Consider the following 16,162-nt stretch of genomic DNA (forward strand, 5'->3'; position numbering starts at 1 on the left):
CTTCACCTCAAAACTCTGCTGCTTAGGTACTAGCTGATGGTTTTGGGAACCAGAGGAATGGCTCTCAGGATGTTTCTGCAAATTGTAGGGTTTTTTTGGTGGTTGGTTTTTGTTTTTTTGGGGTTGTTTTTTTTTTTTTTTGCTACCATTTTCCAGACCAAATTTCTGCTCCTGCCCTTTGACTTTTTGATTTTTACACTTAGAGCTCCACCTGCTCAAGGCAAACTGCAGCTCTGGCTCTGTTGGTGGAAGCCAAGGGGGTGCGCGTTTGGCGGTGCGCGTTTGCCGGCGTTTGGTGGTGCGCGTTTGCCGGTGTTTGTTTTGCCGGTGTTTGCCGGTGCGCGTTTGCCGGTGTTTGTTTTGCCGGTGTTTGCTGGTGCGCGTTTGCTGGTGCGCGTTTGCCGGTGTTTGTTTTGCTGGTGTTTGCCGGTGCGCGTTTGCCAGTGTTTGTTTTGCCGGTGTTTGCCGGTGTGCGTTTGCCGGTGCGCGTTTGCCGGTGTTTGTTTTGCCGGTGTTTGCCGGTGCGCGTTTGCCGGTGTTTGTTTTGCCGGTGTTTGCCGGTGCGCGTTTGCCGGTGCGCGTTTGCCGGTGCGCGTTTGCCGGTGTTTGTTTTGCCGGTGTTTGCCGGTGCGCGTTTGCCGGTGTTTGTTTTGCCGGTGTTTGCCGGTGTGCGTTTGCCGGTGCGTGTTTGCCGGTGCGCGTTTGCCAGTGTTTGCCGGTGCGCGTTTGCCGGTGCGCGTTTGCCGGTGCGCGTTTGCCGGTGTTTGTTTGCCAGTGTTTGTTTTGCCGGTGTTTGTTTTGCCGGTGTTTGTTTTGCCGGTGTTTGCCGGTGCGCGTTTGCCGGCGTTTGCCGGTGCGCGTTTGCCGGTGCGCGTTTGCCGACGTTTGCCGGTGCGCGTTTGCCGGTGCGCGTTTGCCGGCGTTTGCTGGTGCGCGTTTGCCGGTGTTTGTTTTGCCGGTGTTTGCCGGTGCGCGTTTGCCGGCGTTTGCCGGTGCGCGTTTGCCGGTGTTTGTTTTGCCGGTGTTTGCCGGTGCGCGTTTGCCGGCGTTTGCCGGTGCGCGTTTGCCGGTGTTTGTTTTGCCGGCGTTTGCCGGTGCGCGTTTGCCGGTGGCCCGGAGCGCGCTGCCCCCGCCAGGCGCCGGTGCCGCGCCCGCAGCGCCGCCCTGTGTCCGCGGAAGAAGTTGTTGCTGCTTTCCCTTAAGGTGTTCGCATCTGAGGAAGGGAGGGGATTTTACCCCTTTGCGTTGGGGCTTCACTAACGCGCCCAGCAGTTTTTCCTTGCGGGACACGCGCACAGCTGCAAGTTAGGAAGTGGTTCTTCCTGAAGCCGGCTCTTGGATCTGAGAAGGCGAAGTGAACCAGCCTGCTGCTGTTAGATACTCAGTTCCTGACCTGTTTGAGACCAGTGTAAATCTTCAACTTTTGGAATGTGTGGCTCAAGTAGAGAAGAATCCAATTCAGTCTTAGATCTGCAGTTGCCTTAGAAAGTGCTGGAAGTGCCAGTTTCCATGAGCTTCAGCAGGAAGAGCCAAGTTTCTTCATTTAATACAGAAGCATGAAAGAAATACTTGCAAACAGACAAACCCCCAAAACTCAACCCAAAAAACCAGTATAAGATAGAATAAAAATTGAATCCCTAAATGATTGTCTGGGAGGGATCAGGTCTTACAGCTCCCTATTTTTTGTAATTGTCAGAAGTACTCTAACAGGAGCTGTTGCAGTCACCGTTGTGGTGGATATGGTATCGCTTTAGCAGCTGCTTTCTCAGCCCTGGCATTTGCTGTAAATACTCGTTCGTGTTTGTCAGTTCTTTAAACAGAGCATTTCAGTAAAGAAGAATAATGTATTTCTCTGTTCTGAATAATGTGTTTCCCTGTTCTGCTTCTTGCAGGATCGAGTGACGTTCAGAAGAATTATACTGAAAAACAATGCAAAGAAGAGGAAGACATATGAATTATTTATTGAGTCTGTGCCCCTTCTTAAATCCTTGGAGGTAAAACTTCGCAGAGACATCTACATCAAATTCTTGCCTTAGCAGTTGCTCTAGTCAGTGTTCCCTGCTAAATCAGAAATCTGTCATTTTTGCTTAGAGCAAAATACTAAGTGCTGCTTTGGTATCACATATACTGTACAAATTAATTTGCATTGCTGAAATAATTTCGGTTTTTTTTTTTTTTTTTTCCCAGATCCTTTATTCACAGTATTGATTTGCTGATTTTTATCTTAGTCTGATTCTTTTTAAAGTTCTTTACACAACCCCCCCCTCCCCCCACATCTAAAAAAACACCTATATTTATTTCAGGGAACAGGTATCAAAATGCAGTTTGGTAATCAGGGCTGTAGTTTCCTGTGAGGGTGTGATATTGAAATAAGGATACCATCACTAGGATATTTGGCCTTTATCAACCAGGAATGGTTTAAAGTTTGAGTCAAAGTGTGGGCTGTGGTAGTCTTGCTTTAAGCTTAAATTAATATTCAGGAGTTAAACTGCTATAGGTAACCACTTTGACCTGGGAACACAATGACACTGTCCTGTTGGGGTGTGTGGTGCCTGAATTTAGAAGGAGTGTGGAAATTGTCACTTCTGTTGATTCACCCTGTATTGTCAGAGGGCTTTTGGAACTGACCAGCCTGCTTTTACATTAGTCTGTCTTTACCTTAAACCATAATTTAATTTATCATAAAAAAAAAAATAAATTAGTATTTGAGCTGTTAATCCCTTTGGGGGAAGATTACAAAATTGCAAAGTATCCTTAGGTGTGAACAACAGCCTCTACGTTGTAGCTGTGGAAGCGGTAAATTACACAACAACTTCTCTCAGTGCCTGGCTTAAACTGGTTCCATCAATGTGACTTTTTTTTTGAGCACAGAAATGACTCAAATATTTAAAGATACAGAAAAATAACTCATTAGCACTAGATGGCTTTTTGCATGACACATTGCAGTTGAATCATGCATGGACCAGAATTTGATTTCTCAAACATAGGCAGGATGAAGGTGCATTTGGGGAATGAATGGATTGATTACAACTGAATCATCTGCTGAATTTTAACTGTTAGGATTTTCTTCCTTTCTTGGTATGATTTTTTTGCGCTGCTCTGAAGCAGTGAAATTGATTTGTGAGGTTCTAAATGGGTGGTGGGAAACACTGGAGATAGCTCATTTTTCCCTTCCTGTTTGTGAGGACTCAGGCATGTTTCCTGGCATGCCGGTGCTGCCTCCTGCCCTTGCTGCTGAGCATCCCACTGCAGGGCCTGCTCACAGTTCACAGCCCTTGTCCTTGTCATGTCACCTTCCTCTTCACTCTAGGAATGAGTTCTTGGACACAATTCCTCCCACACATATGTAGTTATATAGTGGTTAAAATATTTTTAAAATGTTTTGCTGGTATTTATCTTTAAAGTTTGTTCTTAGGAAGTTTATAACATTTTTTAGAGTGTTTTCTTCAAATTTCAACTGAATCTTAAAGAAAGTGATTTTTTTTGCCCTCCTCTTTGCTTTAAACCAGCCAAACCAGATATTTTTAACTTGTGTGGTAAGACAAGCACAGGGGTGGGACACTAGACAATTTTATTTCCCTGTTGATTATGGTGGTCTTAAGACCTGTGTTGCAGTACTATATCAATGTCATTTTGGGGTTATTTTTATAAATTGGGTATTTGTGTGTCTAGTAAATGTTTATTTCAGGAGGGGTCGTAAAGATTCAGGAGAGTTCACAGAGATGAACTATAATTAATTATCATTTTTAATTTTCCTCTTTGCTCCAGGCATCAGAGCGAATGAAGATAGTGGATGTTATAGGAGAGAAGGTGTATCAAGATGGGGAGCGTATAATTTCTCAGGTACTTGAAATCTAAACTTCTCTTTATCATTGTTCTTTTTCTGCTTCTGTTTTTTTTTCTGTTTGGAATTGACTTGCAGAGTTCTATTACTTGGACCAACTTGGCATTTATTCTTTTCATATTTCTAATTTATTTAACCACTTCATGAATGTTTGGGGAATGGACAGTATGTATTTTGCTGCAAATTTATTCTATTACTTTAGCTTCTTGGTATTTCTTCTCTCCTCTATGTTTTATAAGTAGTCTTTGCAAGGGTTCAAGATCAGTGTGCCTTCAGAAGCTGAAATTAAATGTCTATACAGTTTTTCATTAAATCCCCCATCTAGAGTTTTCCTGGGCCCCTATGACCAGATTAAACAGGGAGTCACTAGCTCTAAGAAACTGTCAGGGTTAATTGAAACCATTGTTTCTTCTTTGTGCTTTCCTGAGGTATTTCAGTGGTCTGGCTTCAGCTGACATCCTTTCGTGGTTGGTGAATGTTTTGTCTGCTGCAGTAGATCAAGGCCAGGGTGGTGGAATATGAAGATGGGTGAACTCAAGCTATAGCTGTTTGTTTCTCTCTTTTTTTTTTTTTTTTTCTGTGACAGAAATAACTTTTTGGAGCACTGTTACAGACAAAACACTGGAATTTTGCATCAAATTTAGCTGTGGGTTGCTGTGTTGTAGAAGTGCTCTAGTTCAAGTAGAAGTTAATGCAAGAAAGGATTACCTGAAGCTGCAGGTTTTTGCTTGCAGCCTTGTTCTTGTTGTATAGAGAGAATCCAACTCCTTGATAGTGTCTTGAATAATTGATCTTAATTATCTTGAATGCCAGATAACTGAATATAGGAAACAAATTTGCTGATAATTGTCAAATTACTTCAAAAATACCCTCAAATTTTTAAGTTGAAACTCTTTGCTGAAGACCCTGAAAAAATGGAACTCTCAGCAAAATCAGAGCTTATAAATCAGTCTCAAAACTGAGAATTCATACCATCAGTGATCCAATTACACAGTTGGTTTTAATCTTTTTTAATAACTGAATTAAGGACAAGGATGTAATTATCCTTAAAAGGAGGATTAATAGTTTGGATAGGTGTGGGTGATGGTAATACACTGCTAGAGATGATGAAATTCTGTGCTTGGAAAAGATGTGATAACTTATATTACGACAGTTGCATCAGTACCAGGAACCTTTTTTCCTTTTTGAGTAATTTTTAATTTTAGTTACCTTTCTGAAATTTGACCCTTCAGTTCAGGGCAGTAAGCTTTTAAACACTTGAAAATCATTAGTAGTGTTATAAGGGTGTCTCCCACTCAGTTTGTTTCCATTGTTTTTAAAAATAAAGTACTCTTTCAGCAGTTACTTTTTCAGAAGTTAGCACAGAACATTAGTTCATGCTGTGATGGTTGGCAATGGTGGATGAAGAGTTTGCACTGGATGGCTTAGGACCACCCCCAGGAAGCTTAGCTAAAGGCCTCATTTCTTCTGTAACTCCATATTTAAATCTTACATCCTCCTCTCTCAGCCCATGTTTCATACCTAAGTTAAAACCGTTTCTCTCCATCCTTCCCATCACGTTCATCGCCTTGACCACTTGACTTAACATCAGATTTCTCTCTCTCCTCACTTTGTTTCAGGTTTTTCTGCTGAGCTGCTCTCATTCCCTTATCAGTCCCTTTCCAGCCTTTGTCTCCCTGAAGCCTTTAGTCCCCTTGCTTCTGGTCTGTTGCAGATATCCACTCTGACTTTCCAGCACTATGCCAGGCCCATAGGGACAAACACAGAGGGGAAATGTCCTTTCTGTCACAGATAAAACTTTAAAATTATAAAGTGGTGGTGAAGCTCTCCAGAGCAGATGTAAACTGGGATCAGTTGAGGATCTTAAACATGATGAGGTTGAGAAAGATTTGAAGAATGTTCTTGAGCCTCTCACAGGATGACAGAATAGTTGAGGTTGGAAGGGAACCCTGGAAGTCACCTTGTCCAACCTCTCTGCCCAAGCAGGACCGTGGAGAGTTTAATGGCACCTTCTTCCTGCTGAAAGAAACACAGTTGCTAAGTCCCTGTTTTATTAAAATTAGCTTCTGAAAATTCTAGGTTCTGCTTAGTTTCACTAACTATTTTCTACTTCCATCAGGATCAGAAGATCTGCACTTAAGTGATTTTGCTATATATCATCACTCTCCTTTGTTTTCCTTTCCTCCTGCTCTCTTACTGAATGATGTGCACTAATACTTCCTTCCCTGTGGGCTCCTCTGATGTATTACCCAAGCAGTCACCTTTTAATGTTAAGAATCTGAGTGTTTGTCAATTCTAGCAGATTTCTGCAGAAGGCCTAGTTCAAAGTGAATGCATTAATATCATTTATACATATTTTCACAGTCAAGTAAAAAAAAATAATTTATTTTATCTTAACAGGGTGACAAAGCAGACTGTTTTTACATTGTAGAATCTGGAGAAGTAAAAATCTTGATTAAAAGCAAGGTGAGTTCAAATTGAGTGATTAGGCTTTGTATTAATCAATCCCTGATTTGACTGATTAATACAAGAGATGTGAAAAAGCCCACCCTGAGTTATTTTAATACATTATTTTATGATGTTGATCTTCATTATTCAAGTGATGTAGGTTGTAAACTCCCATACCTGTTCTGAAGCAGCCAGAATTCATTTTATTGATGTGCAAAGGTCTTACACTTCTGTCTGCTGCTCTGCCAGCTAACCTGATATGTGAGACAGCGCACAGCTCAACTCCATCCCATCCCTCCCCACACTGATACACTTTCCCTGGCCTTAAGGGTGGAGATGAAACTTTTCTTCCACGATTATAGAAGACTGCACATTACAAAATGTGGGGTCTGTTATCTTCAGTGACATACTAGTTGTTGGCATTTGAACAGATCTCTGTACAGTCTGAAGCAGCCAGGGGAGCAGCATATAGTACATGATAAAGCCTGTCTTAGGCTACATAACAGCAGTTCCCAAAGCTGTAGCAGTAGATACCTGCCAATCTCAAAACTTGTGGGCTGGCACACATTTTTCTTACCAAAATTCCACTTGAACGTGGTGTTGAGGTGTTCTACCATGACTTGGGAGTCTCTAGTTTAAAAGCCTGAAACTAAGGACCTGTTGTATGGGTGTGAAGTATCTGGGATTAACTGTAGCCTTGTACAAGGAGAGAGCTGTGTGCAAATAATGAAACTGCACTGTTTGACAGACTATGACGTGTAAAGAAGCTAATCAAGAAGTGGAGATTGCCCGGTGTCACAGAGGGCAGTATTTTGGAGAGCTTGCACTTGTTACCAACAAACCCAGAGCAGCCTCTGCCTATGCTGTTGGGGAAGTCAAATGTTTAGGTAAGTAGATGGTCTGTGTTTCTGGTCATTCTTTTCTGTTCTTCGCTTGTCTCATGGACCATGCTTGAGTGAGCAGCCAAGCCTTTTGGTAACTGGCAGTCAGATTGCAGAAGCCAGAAACATGGGCTGGAGTGGAGCTCCAAGTGGATGGAAGTTGGAAAAGCACTGCTGCTTCCTCATGGCAGATTTTCTGTTTTCTCTGTGTGTGTGGCCTGTACTTGTTTGTCACACATAGCCTTCAGGTCATCTTTTAATACCACTGTGGGGTATATTTGGCTTCTGTATTTGTCCTTGAGATCAGGTTTGTATTTCATTAATCTTGTTTCTCCAAATAACAGTACGGAGAGAAATCAGAAACGTGATCTCTGTTTCTGTGGTTTCTTTTGAAGCTTTAGCCCTAAGTGAATTAAACTGAAGATCTGTGTTTTGAGTTCAAAAACCAGATTGGTATTTGGTGTTCTTTTTGACAAACAGTCTTGTTTTTTCATCTCTGCTCCGTTACAGTCATGGATGTGCAAGCATTTGAGAGGTTGCTTGGACCCTGCATGGACATTATGAAGAGGAATATAACACATTACGAGGAGCAACTGGTGGCAATGTTTGGCTCTAGCATGGACCTGATGGATCCAGGGAATTAGGCACAGGGTACCTCAATGCCTTCTTAGTTCAAGACACAGAAAAGCCTCCTATCAGCAACACAACTCACAAGGACAACGGACACTATGGAACAGTTACTGCTGCTGTTTTCTTGGGCATTTTAGAAACCATAAACAAGTCTCAGCACAGATGGATTGCTCACTCCTCCCTGCCTCCACTTTGCTGCTGATACTTCATTATTAGACCTAGATTAAAGATGATTCTAACCCTATGTTCACTTACTTGGTTCAGAATGGCGTCTGTCCAACAGTTCAAGTGCCTGATACGAAACCCAAAGTGTGCAAGATTTAGAAGCCTCCTTCCTTCTGGGTGTTACTGTTGGGATAAATTGTCCTGTCAGATTCTGTAGTGGGAGGTTGCCTGCTCTGCAGAAGCAGCCTGTGGAATACAAGCCTTTTATGGGCTGATTACCTTCATCTGATGCTTTCCTTACACAATGTCAAGTTTGCTTTTAATTGTAGCATCTGGGTTTGAAGTTCAAGTATCAATGGAGCCAATGAGCAAGATGGCACTGAAGTTTTGGTCCACCTGCTGAAAGCAGCAGGTAATAAATAATATAGAGAGCTCTTTAAACCAAGTAAACCGAGCTGGGGACATGGGAGAGTCTGCTTAGCATCCAGATGCAGAAAACATATTTTAAGTGTTTTTTGAGCAGCAGAGAAAATTGGTTTACTCTATGCTGTCCAACAAAGTGCAGTGGTTCAGATCAAATGGCCTGAAAGTGTCATAATTGTCATCTCCCTAAATTCCCTCCTTGTTCCTGACACTGAGTACATTTTATGGTGGTGAGATCACAATGTATGACCTTTTCTTGCTTACAGAGATCCTTTATAATGCTACATTTCCCAGGGCGCAGTTGTTGACTGGGTCAGTTTTAAAGCTTTTTAAGGAGGTGAATGTTTTGTAATTTAAATGAAGACTACTTCTGTACTTGTTTACAGGAGCTTTCCCCTAGTCCTAACATTTCACAGTATTTTAACTTCATTAGACACTTGAATGCTTCCAAATGCCACGTTGATTTGCTAAACTTTTCAAAAGTTGGCAACATTTGACTTTGTAAAGCAAATGTCTTTGCTAACTAGCAGTTGGTGTGTTTGAGGAGTCTTTTTGGTTTAGGTGATAACTAAGCTAATGATGTTTATCTAAAATACCTGTTAAATTTGCAGCATTTATTAGGTAGATTCTGTCTCTATAGCTTTAAGGACCTTAATTGGCATATGGCTGAGATTTTATCAGGGTATTACCTAAATAAGAATCTGACCATAAGAAAGACATTTTTATGGTGTACAAACAGAATATGTATATTAAGACATTGAATTTGGAGGTAATAAATCTAGTGACCCTTTGAATTTGCATTCTTCCACAGCTCATGCAAAACATACTGGTGTTTTATGGGGTTATAAAATTTTAATTGTGAATACTAGTGTAACAGAACTTGCTCTTTATATTCATGGCCATGTAAGCAAGAATGAAAGGATGCTAATCTTGAATTCCTGCTTTTAGTTATCACAGTGGACATTTCTCTTAAGGCATGAGATGCTTAGCAGCAACTCTTAAGTTGATTTCTGGACAGTTTTTTCCCCATAGTGGATGAGCTCCTCCCATTTCCTGCAATATGAGTAAGATGGAAAGTTGATAAATTTGAATGGCTGTTGTCCAGTTACTGTAATTGCAGTCATATTTTTATATAATGCAAATTATTTGTAATGGACACCACTGAACTTGGTGTTTCCATATTATTAAAGTCCTGGTTGTGATGTCTAGTGGCTGTTCCAACTGCATGTTTTTTAGAACAGTGAATTTCACTTGCTTTCCTGGGCTGTTTCTTTGACATAAATTACAGCCAAAGAAGCAGCAGGTACTTTTCACTCATGCTTCCAAGGTTTAACACCAAAGACAAAAATAGTTTTCATCACAAAATTTGAAAAAAACAAAACCCAAACCAACCAACCAACCAAAAACAAAAAAAAAGAAGAAGAAAAATAAAGAAAAAAACCCACTCACCAGGTCCTTGCAGTGATAGCAGATAAAACTTTAAGATAATTTGGGCTCCATGGCAGAGGGAGTTTCTGAAGCCAGCTCGTGACTGTCCTGTGTACCAAACATGAACTGGTCTCTGAACCAGCCTGAGTTTCTGTGCTGCCTAAACTGTCATGTGAACTAAAGAGAAACTTGGTGTGAATAATCACCAGCTGGCCTTTGTTGCTCCCAGGCAGAATATCCTCTCCTTTATCTAGAGGAGCCTGGCAGGTTGGGCTGCCTTACAGATGGATTCTGGTTCTTAATGCCTTTGGTTTTGTGCAGGACAGGACTGTAACCTCAGGCACAGGCAAAAAGGCAGTTGTTCTAAAGCTTAACCGAAACCCAGGCAAGGCTATGTCAGGTTTTTGAGATATTTCTGCCTGGAAGGTAGGATTTGATGGCTTCTAAAAGTCATAGGAAAAGATTAGAATATAAAATCAAAATATTTGGATCCCATTTGAACAAGGAAAAGCTTTTGAAGTTTTACCTTTCTCTGGGCTCCCTGGAGCAGTGGCATACTGGGCAATGCCATCCTGCATCCAGGGTCCATGCAGCATCACTCTGTGGTGTAGAGAGGCAGCTGACTTTGAGCTGAAAGAGAATGAGCTGCTAAGAAGGGTCTTCCATTTAAGAACTATAATGTGCAATGTGCCTGATTAGTTTGGTCTAGTTTAACCAACCTGTTTGTATAATTTTGGAGCATGAAGGTAGTGAAAGAAGCTTTAGTAAGATACTCAGTATTGCCAGGAATCTGGTTAGAGCACCAGCAGTGAGCAAAATTGGGCCACGTGCGAGTGCTGATACTGAGTCCAGGGAGCAACTGCAGCACCTGTTTGTGACCATCTGCCCCATCCCTATATCTCAGCTTGTTCCTTTACACTCTGTTCATTGCAGTTGTTGCAGAGAGTAAGCCCAGGTGTTTTGTTGCTGCTCAGTGTTCAGTAAATCTGCTACTGAGTCTCTTTGGCACTAAAGAGAGATTTAGCTTTTAATAAAAGAACTCAGCAGCAAAGTGGGCACAGAGGATCCTGTTTTCAAGGCTTAGAGGAAGACAAATCTCGTGTTTGTGGTTCCCTGCTTGTGATCGTGGTGAAGTCAGTGAGAGGAGCTTTCAGTTGTTAAATATCCTGGCACTTGGTATTTCTGTCTAATGTCACAGCACAGGTTTGAAAATGTAAAAGAACAAAAAAGAGCAAAAGTGCTCTCTTCTTAGAAACACAAGTGCAAAACGTAAAACTTTAAAAACAAAGTGCAATATTGCACTGAGGGCAAGAAACCCCCAAAACCCCTTTGAATGTCACTTCCATTCTTTCTTTTCTGTTGGCTGAAAGCAGACTCTTGTTCTTGACTTGTATTTGTAAACTAGTCTTGCCAAAATACAAACACATTGGGTTTTTTCACTTCAGATAATTTTTGTTGTAACAGTCATTGCTGATCATTTAAACTTTTTTCAAACCATAAATTTTATTTCAAGAGGCCTTCCCTGTGGATTTCCTCCTGGCACTCTGCAGCACTACACTGCTATTTCAAGAGGCAAGAGAAAGTCACCTCACAGGAGACACTCAACACAGCTTAGCTGTCTGGAGCTAATAATGCGCTACTAATTTTCCTCTGTGGGGCAGGAGGGGAATTAAATTCAGCATAAAGTTGCTACCTCAAGGCTCCAAGTGCTTTTAAAGGTCTTTCACTTGGGAGAATTTAATAAGACAGTTCTTAAAATTGGTCTGTTCTTTTGAGTTAAATGTTTTTGGATTTTTTTTTTTTTTTAATTCATTGAGGGACCCTTATTTTAATTCATTTTACTACTTGATTCTCAAAGGATGAACAGCTGCGAAGTTTGGTTCTTGCACTGTAGTGTTGAACATGAAAGAAATATCTGCCATATAAACATATGGTTTTAACAAGTTAAACCACTCTGGGGTTCAGCTTCACTTTTGGTTAATAAAAAACTGACCTGTTGTGTCCAGCCTTCCTGTACAGTCCTGTGTGTGCTTGTTATTGACTCGCTGCAGCTGCCACAACCCCCAGCCTTACAGCAGCTCCCTGGATACACTTGGAATGCCTGAGTGAGTTCCTCTTGCCAGAGCCTGACGGAGAGCAGTTCTGCAATAACAGAAAGAGATTTTATACAGTACCTGACCTCCAAGTTTTGCTGCTTGGTGATGAAATCCTACTAATGCCTTAAAAGCAATACTAACTTCTGCAGGTATGGTTGGTCCCAATAAAACTGGCTGCTCTGATAAGCCTGCCAAATTATCATGGAGCTGATTTATTGAGCACTGCAGTGACTGGTTCTCAGTTCCCGGGAGCTACACAGTATTCCTGAAGATACCTTGTTAGCCTACACTTACAGCTACTGAACTTTACGTGGCAAACTGCCTTTTCTTTAACCTAACTAATAATCTGAAAATTACTTTGGTACGTGTGAAGTATTTGCTTTTGCTGAAGTTTTATTTCTGATCATTCAGCAGTTTATATACCATTTTTATGTCAGCCCAGGAGCAGGCAGCAGGTGTCTATGAGTTGAGCCTTGACTCGAGCATGTCATATGTACACTGGGCTACTGCAGGGTTACCCTGCTGGGGTCGATGCCAATTCCTAGATAAACCTTCTGGTAAAAGGAAGATTCTGTCAAGTTCTTTTGAGGATAATGTTTAATTATTTCAGCAGAGCAAACATACTTCCATCCTTTCTGCTATTAATGTGGTAAGGCTACATTTCATGCCAATCTTTAGAGCAGGTACGAGATACTAAAATTGTGTTATCATCTCAATTAGCTGTTGACTGGTCAACGCAAAGACAGGCTGCCAGCCTTCTCAAATTTGTTTCAGCTCTGTGTCCTTGGCAAAACCGAGGCTGGGACAGCAGGATCGCCTCAGTGTTTGTAACCTGGTGCCAGGCTGCACCTTTACCAGGAACTGCATCGGGACCAACACGTTTGCTTGGAAGAGAATCGAAGGACCATCTCTGCGTGCCCGCGTCCAACGGCATGTTTGTGGTGCAGCCTTCCTTGTTTACCTTAGCGAACCTAAAAGCTTGCGCGCAGCACTCGGAAGCGCTGTCCGTGCCCGCCGATTCGTCTCAGACTGCTCTCGCTCTCCTCCGTGTGCAGGGCCGCGCTCGGGCCCGGGCTCGGTGGAACGGGGGCGGCGCACGGCGCTGGGGCCGGGCCCGGGCCCGTGCCGGTCGCGGTTGCCATGGCGACAGCGACCCCGCGCGGCCGCCGTAGAAGGGGCGGGCGGGCGGCGCGCGCGGCCCGGCGGGGCGGGGAATGGCGGCGGCCGCGTTCGAGCGGCGCGTGCTGCGGCGCGCGGCCGAGCACCACTATCTGCGCGTGCGCCTGTGAGCGACACCCCCGACCCCCCGAGCCGCGACCCCCGAGGCTCCGGCAGGGCCCTCCTGTGACCCCCTGTGCTCTCCTTCCCGCAGGGAGCTGCCCGACGGCGGCGCCCGGCCGAACGCCGCCCAGTTCAAGCAGCTCGTGGTGACGGCGCTGAGGGAGCTGCACGGAGAGGTGGGAGCGGCAGCGGGACCGGGATTCGGCTGGCGGCTCCGGGCTGGGCCCGGAGAACCTTGCGGGAGCGGGCTGCTGTCCCCTGGAACAGCCGCTCTGGCTGCAGAGCGGTGTCCGGGCGGGGCGAGAGGGCCCGAAGGAGCAGGCGAGGCAGGGTAAATGTACTGGGTTTGACCCTCCGGTTACCCGCTCGCCATCCCCCGGTCTGACTCGCTCCTAGTGAAGCGGCGCGGGTCAGTTCAGTGCAAGTGGCTTCAGCCATCCCTAGCGGTGCTCAGCCGGACCGGGCCTGGAGCAGTCTGCTCTAGCGGAAGGTATCTCTGACCATGGCAGCGGGGCTGCAACTGGATGAACTCTGTAAGGTCCCTTCCAGCTCAAACCGTTCTTTGATACTTGCTTTTAGAATTTGTGGTATTGGTGCTTTTGCTGTAGAGGGGCTTTAAATAGAGAGCTGTGGGAAGGGAACAACATTTTGGATGGGAAAGTCCACAGTACTGTGTTTGCTCTGTTTACTCTGTTGCTGCCTGACTTTAGGCAGGTCGCATCACCTCTTGGTCTGTTTCTCCAGCTGTAATGTGGAAATAAAAATGGCTTCTAAAGAACTCTGAGAGGAAGGGTGCTGTTCAAAATCCAGTGATGTTGTAACTGAAACACTTGTGTGAGATTTGAGCGTAACTATAGCACTTTTAATGATGTAACATGGTGGGGGTGAAATCAGTTGCTTATAAGCCACGATAAGAACGCAGGACACTTACTAAATAACATTTTTATTCATAGGTTGGAGCAGCTTTGCCTGTTGATGTCTTAATATATGAGGAAAAAACTTTGTCTGCCATATTAAGAGTAATTAGCAGGTAAGGTGCAATCAGTACGTACTTCTGTGCCATGCCATGAAAGTATTTTTTGTAAAAAAGAAAACTCTCAAAGTAAGAATGACTTTTGAAGAAGATACTTGCATACAGCATGCAGAAAATAATTACTGAGTCTTGGTAACTTCATGCATCAGTACATTATTCCTGCTTTAAACCAGAATGATTGTACTGGTTTTAAGACTGGAAGTAGGCATTACTGAGGTAGTGACTTTAAATCTCTTTCTATAGTAAAGATGAGAACAGTTACTCTAAATGGTGATGACCGTTAGGTGATTTAGGTGAAGAATGAGCTTAAATACACACAGAGACCAAGAACAGTGCTAGTAAAGTGAGCTTGAGGTTGCAGTACATCTCTCCGTGTGGAAGACAAGAGACTGCAGCCACTGCAATAATCCTTCAAGATAAAGTTTTGCTACTAGAACTCTTTTGCGAAATTACCTGCTGTTAAACTGTGAAGGGTTCGTTACTTGTAACATGTTTCTATTTGAAATGCCTATGCTGCAGGATAACAGAAATGCCCAAATTTTATTAATCTCTTTTGTTTTATTTAGTGGCCTTGTCAAGCTGTGGAGTGCTCTAACCTTGCTGGGCTTCTACCAGAGCAGGAGGTGTGCCTTCCGGGTGCTGCAGGTAAAGCCCTGTGGGGCTGGGTGGCTTCCCCCAGATGTCGGCTCTAGCTCTAAGCTTGGCAGGCTGCCTAAGCCTGCTGCCTTTTCATAGAAAGATGGCCTAGATGCAAAAATGCCTTGGTTTGGGAATGACGTGCCTTTCAGTGAAGGTGTGTGGGCCCATGTTTGAGCAGCTCTCATCTTCAGATGAGTCTTGTACAATGTGACAGTAGTGCCTGTCTCATTACTTCATGTTTTCAGTCCAGTGACAAGTCCTGATGTCATTAAAACATCTGCAAGAAAATGATTTCTGGAAAGTGTTGTTCATGACCCATGTCTTGGTCCAGGTTTTATTTTCCCTACCCCAGTTTCTGCCTTTCTAATCGTTGCTATCAACCTTGTTTAACAATGCATAGACAAACATGCACTTCCAGAGCTTATTTTTTTCCAGAGGATGCTGCTGAATAAAATGAATTCTGAGAATTCTTTGTTTCTGAAACCATGGCTAGACAAAAGTCTGCTCAGGCATAGCTCTAAGTTTTTAATCTACCATGTAACAGGAAAATTGAAGTATTTTCAACTTTAAGGGCATTTGATGGTGCATTTATTTAAGGCTTTATTTGTTCAGTTCTTGTTTGTTTTTTCTTTCCCCAAACTAGACATCTCCATTTCTACTTGCGTTATCTGGCAACAGTAGAGAATTAGTCTTGGACTGAATGTGCTTGGCTCGGCTGCATGCAGGAGAAGTTCCTGGAAATGTTGCAGCCCTTCAGGCGTGGGATTTCTGGAGGGATTTTCCAAAAAAGAGCCTTGACAAAGCCAACGTTTATCAACTCTCTGCTTGGACATCATGTATTTCAGAACTTGCACATAAAAGTTGGAGACAAAGCTGAACTTAGCAAGGCTTTTACACAGAATGATGTCGTTACTTTTTCTTATTTAACAGGTGACACAAATCCTTTGCATTTAAATGAAGAGTTTGCAAAGAAGTCTAGGTTTGGGAGAACTGTTGTCCATGGAGTTCTGATCAATGGACTTATTTCTGCAGTTCTGGGTACCAAAATGCCTGGTCAAGGATGTATATTTCTTTCCCAGGAGATTCGTTTTCCTGCTCCTTTGTATGTTGGTGAAGAAGTCACAGCTGCAGCGGAAGTGAAACGACTGAAGGGTTCTATTGCACACATTTCTGTATCGTGTGAGGTCAGAGAAAGTGGGAAAACTGTTATGGAAGGGATGGTGAAAGTTATGGTGCCAGACAGTTAGAGCTGTTCATTATGTACAACTTCAGTATAAAGGCCAAAACGAATGTA

The 16,162-nt window shown here is 43.2% G+C and overlaps 3 protein-coding genes and 1 long non-coding RNA gene across 5 annotated transcripts in view; 3 read left to right on the plus strand and 1 right to left on the minus strand.

Annotated features, from left to right (window-relative positions):
- The window catches only part of PRKAR2A (protein kinase cAMP-dependent type II regulatory subunit alpha), a 59,256-nt gene extending 49,657 nt beyond the window's left edge, over positions 1–9,599 (plus strand). The window contains exons 7-11 of the mRNA XM_040075944.2: positions 1,893–1,994; positions 3,769–3,843; positions 6,245–6,310; positions 7,041–7,179; positions 7,684–9,599. Coding sequence (XP_039931878.1) covers positions 1,893–1,994; positions 3,769–3,843; positions 6,245–6,310; positions 7,041–7,179; positions 7,684–7,817 — 516 coding nt within the window. The 3' untranslated portion in view covers positions 7,818–9,599. The remainder of the gene's footprint in view (positions 1–1,892; positions 1,995–3,768; positions 3,844–6,244; positions 6,311–7,040; positions 7,180–7,683) is intronic.
- On the minus strand, positions 3,584–13,018 carry LOC120758103 (uncharacterized). 2 transcript variants are annotated; one of them, XR_005702775.1, is made up of 3 exons: positions 12,877–13,018; positions 11,813–11,961; positions 3,584–5,860 (listed from the first exon to the last, which is right to left on the minus strand). It is a non-coding gene; the product is annotated as an uncharacterized LOC120758103 (long non-coding RNA). The 2 variants fall into 2 exon arrangements; XR_005702774.1 differs by having other exon boundaries at positions 3,584–5,863.
- A 71-nt stretch (positions 13,019–13,089) lies between these two features.
- Positions 13,090–16,162, plus strand: RPP14 (ribonuclease P/MRP subunit p14). Its single transcript, XM_040075946.1, has 5 exons — positions 13,090–13,200; positions 13,288–13,372; positions 14,150–14,226; positions 14,796–14,874; positions 15,512–16,162. The coding sequence occupies exons 1-5, from the start codon at positions 13,130–13,132 to the stop codon at positions 15,566–15,568; spliced, it is 369 nt and encodes a 122-aa protein (XP_039931880.1). The 5' UTR covers positions 13,090–13,129; the 3' UTR covers positions 15,569–16,162.
- Positions 15,588–16,162, plus strand: HTD2 (hydroxyacyl-thioester dehydratase type 2). The gene has a single exon (XM_040075945.2). It carries the CDS (start codon positions 15,588–15,590, stop codon positions 16,113–16,115), a length of 528 nt encoding a protein of 175 aa, XP_039931879.1. The 3' UTR covers positions 16,116–16,162.

This window comes from Hirundo rustica, chromosome 12 (genome assembly GCF_015227805.2).
Source record: "Hirundo rustica isolate bHirRus1 chromosome 12, bHirRus1.pri.v3, whole genome shotgun sequence".
Taxonomy (NCBI): Eukaryota; Metazoa; Chordata; class Aves; order Passeriformes; family Hirundinidae; genus Hirundo; species Hirundo rustica.

Excerpts from the sequence above, each read along its gene's own strand:
- RPP14 (XM_040075946.1), top strand. The coding sequence starts at position 13,130 with ATGGCGGCGGCCGCGTTCGAGCGGCGCGTGCTGCGGCGCGCGGCCGAG. Across the intron at positions 13,201-13,287 it reads CACTATCTGCGCGTGCGCCT|GGAGCTGCCCGACGGCGGCG; the intron begins GTGAGCGACACC and ends TCCTTCCCGCAG. Across the intron at positions 14,875-15,511 it reads GTGCCTTCCGGGTGCTGCAG|ACATCTCCATTTCTACTTGC; the intron begins GTAAAGCCCTGT and ends TCCCCAAACTAG.
- HTD2 (XM_040075945.2), top strand. The coding sequence starts at position 15,588 with ATGCAGGAGAAGTTCCTGGAAATGTTGCAGCCCTTCAGGCGTGGGATT.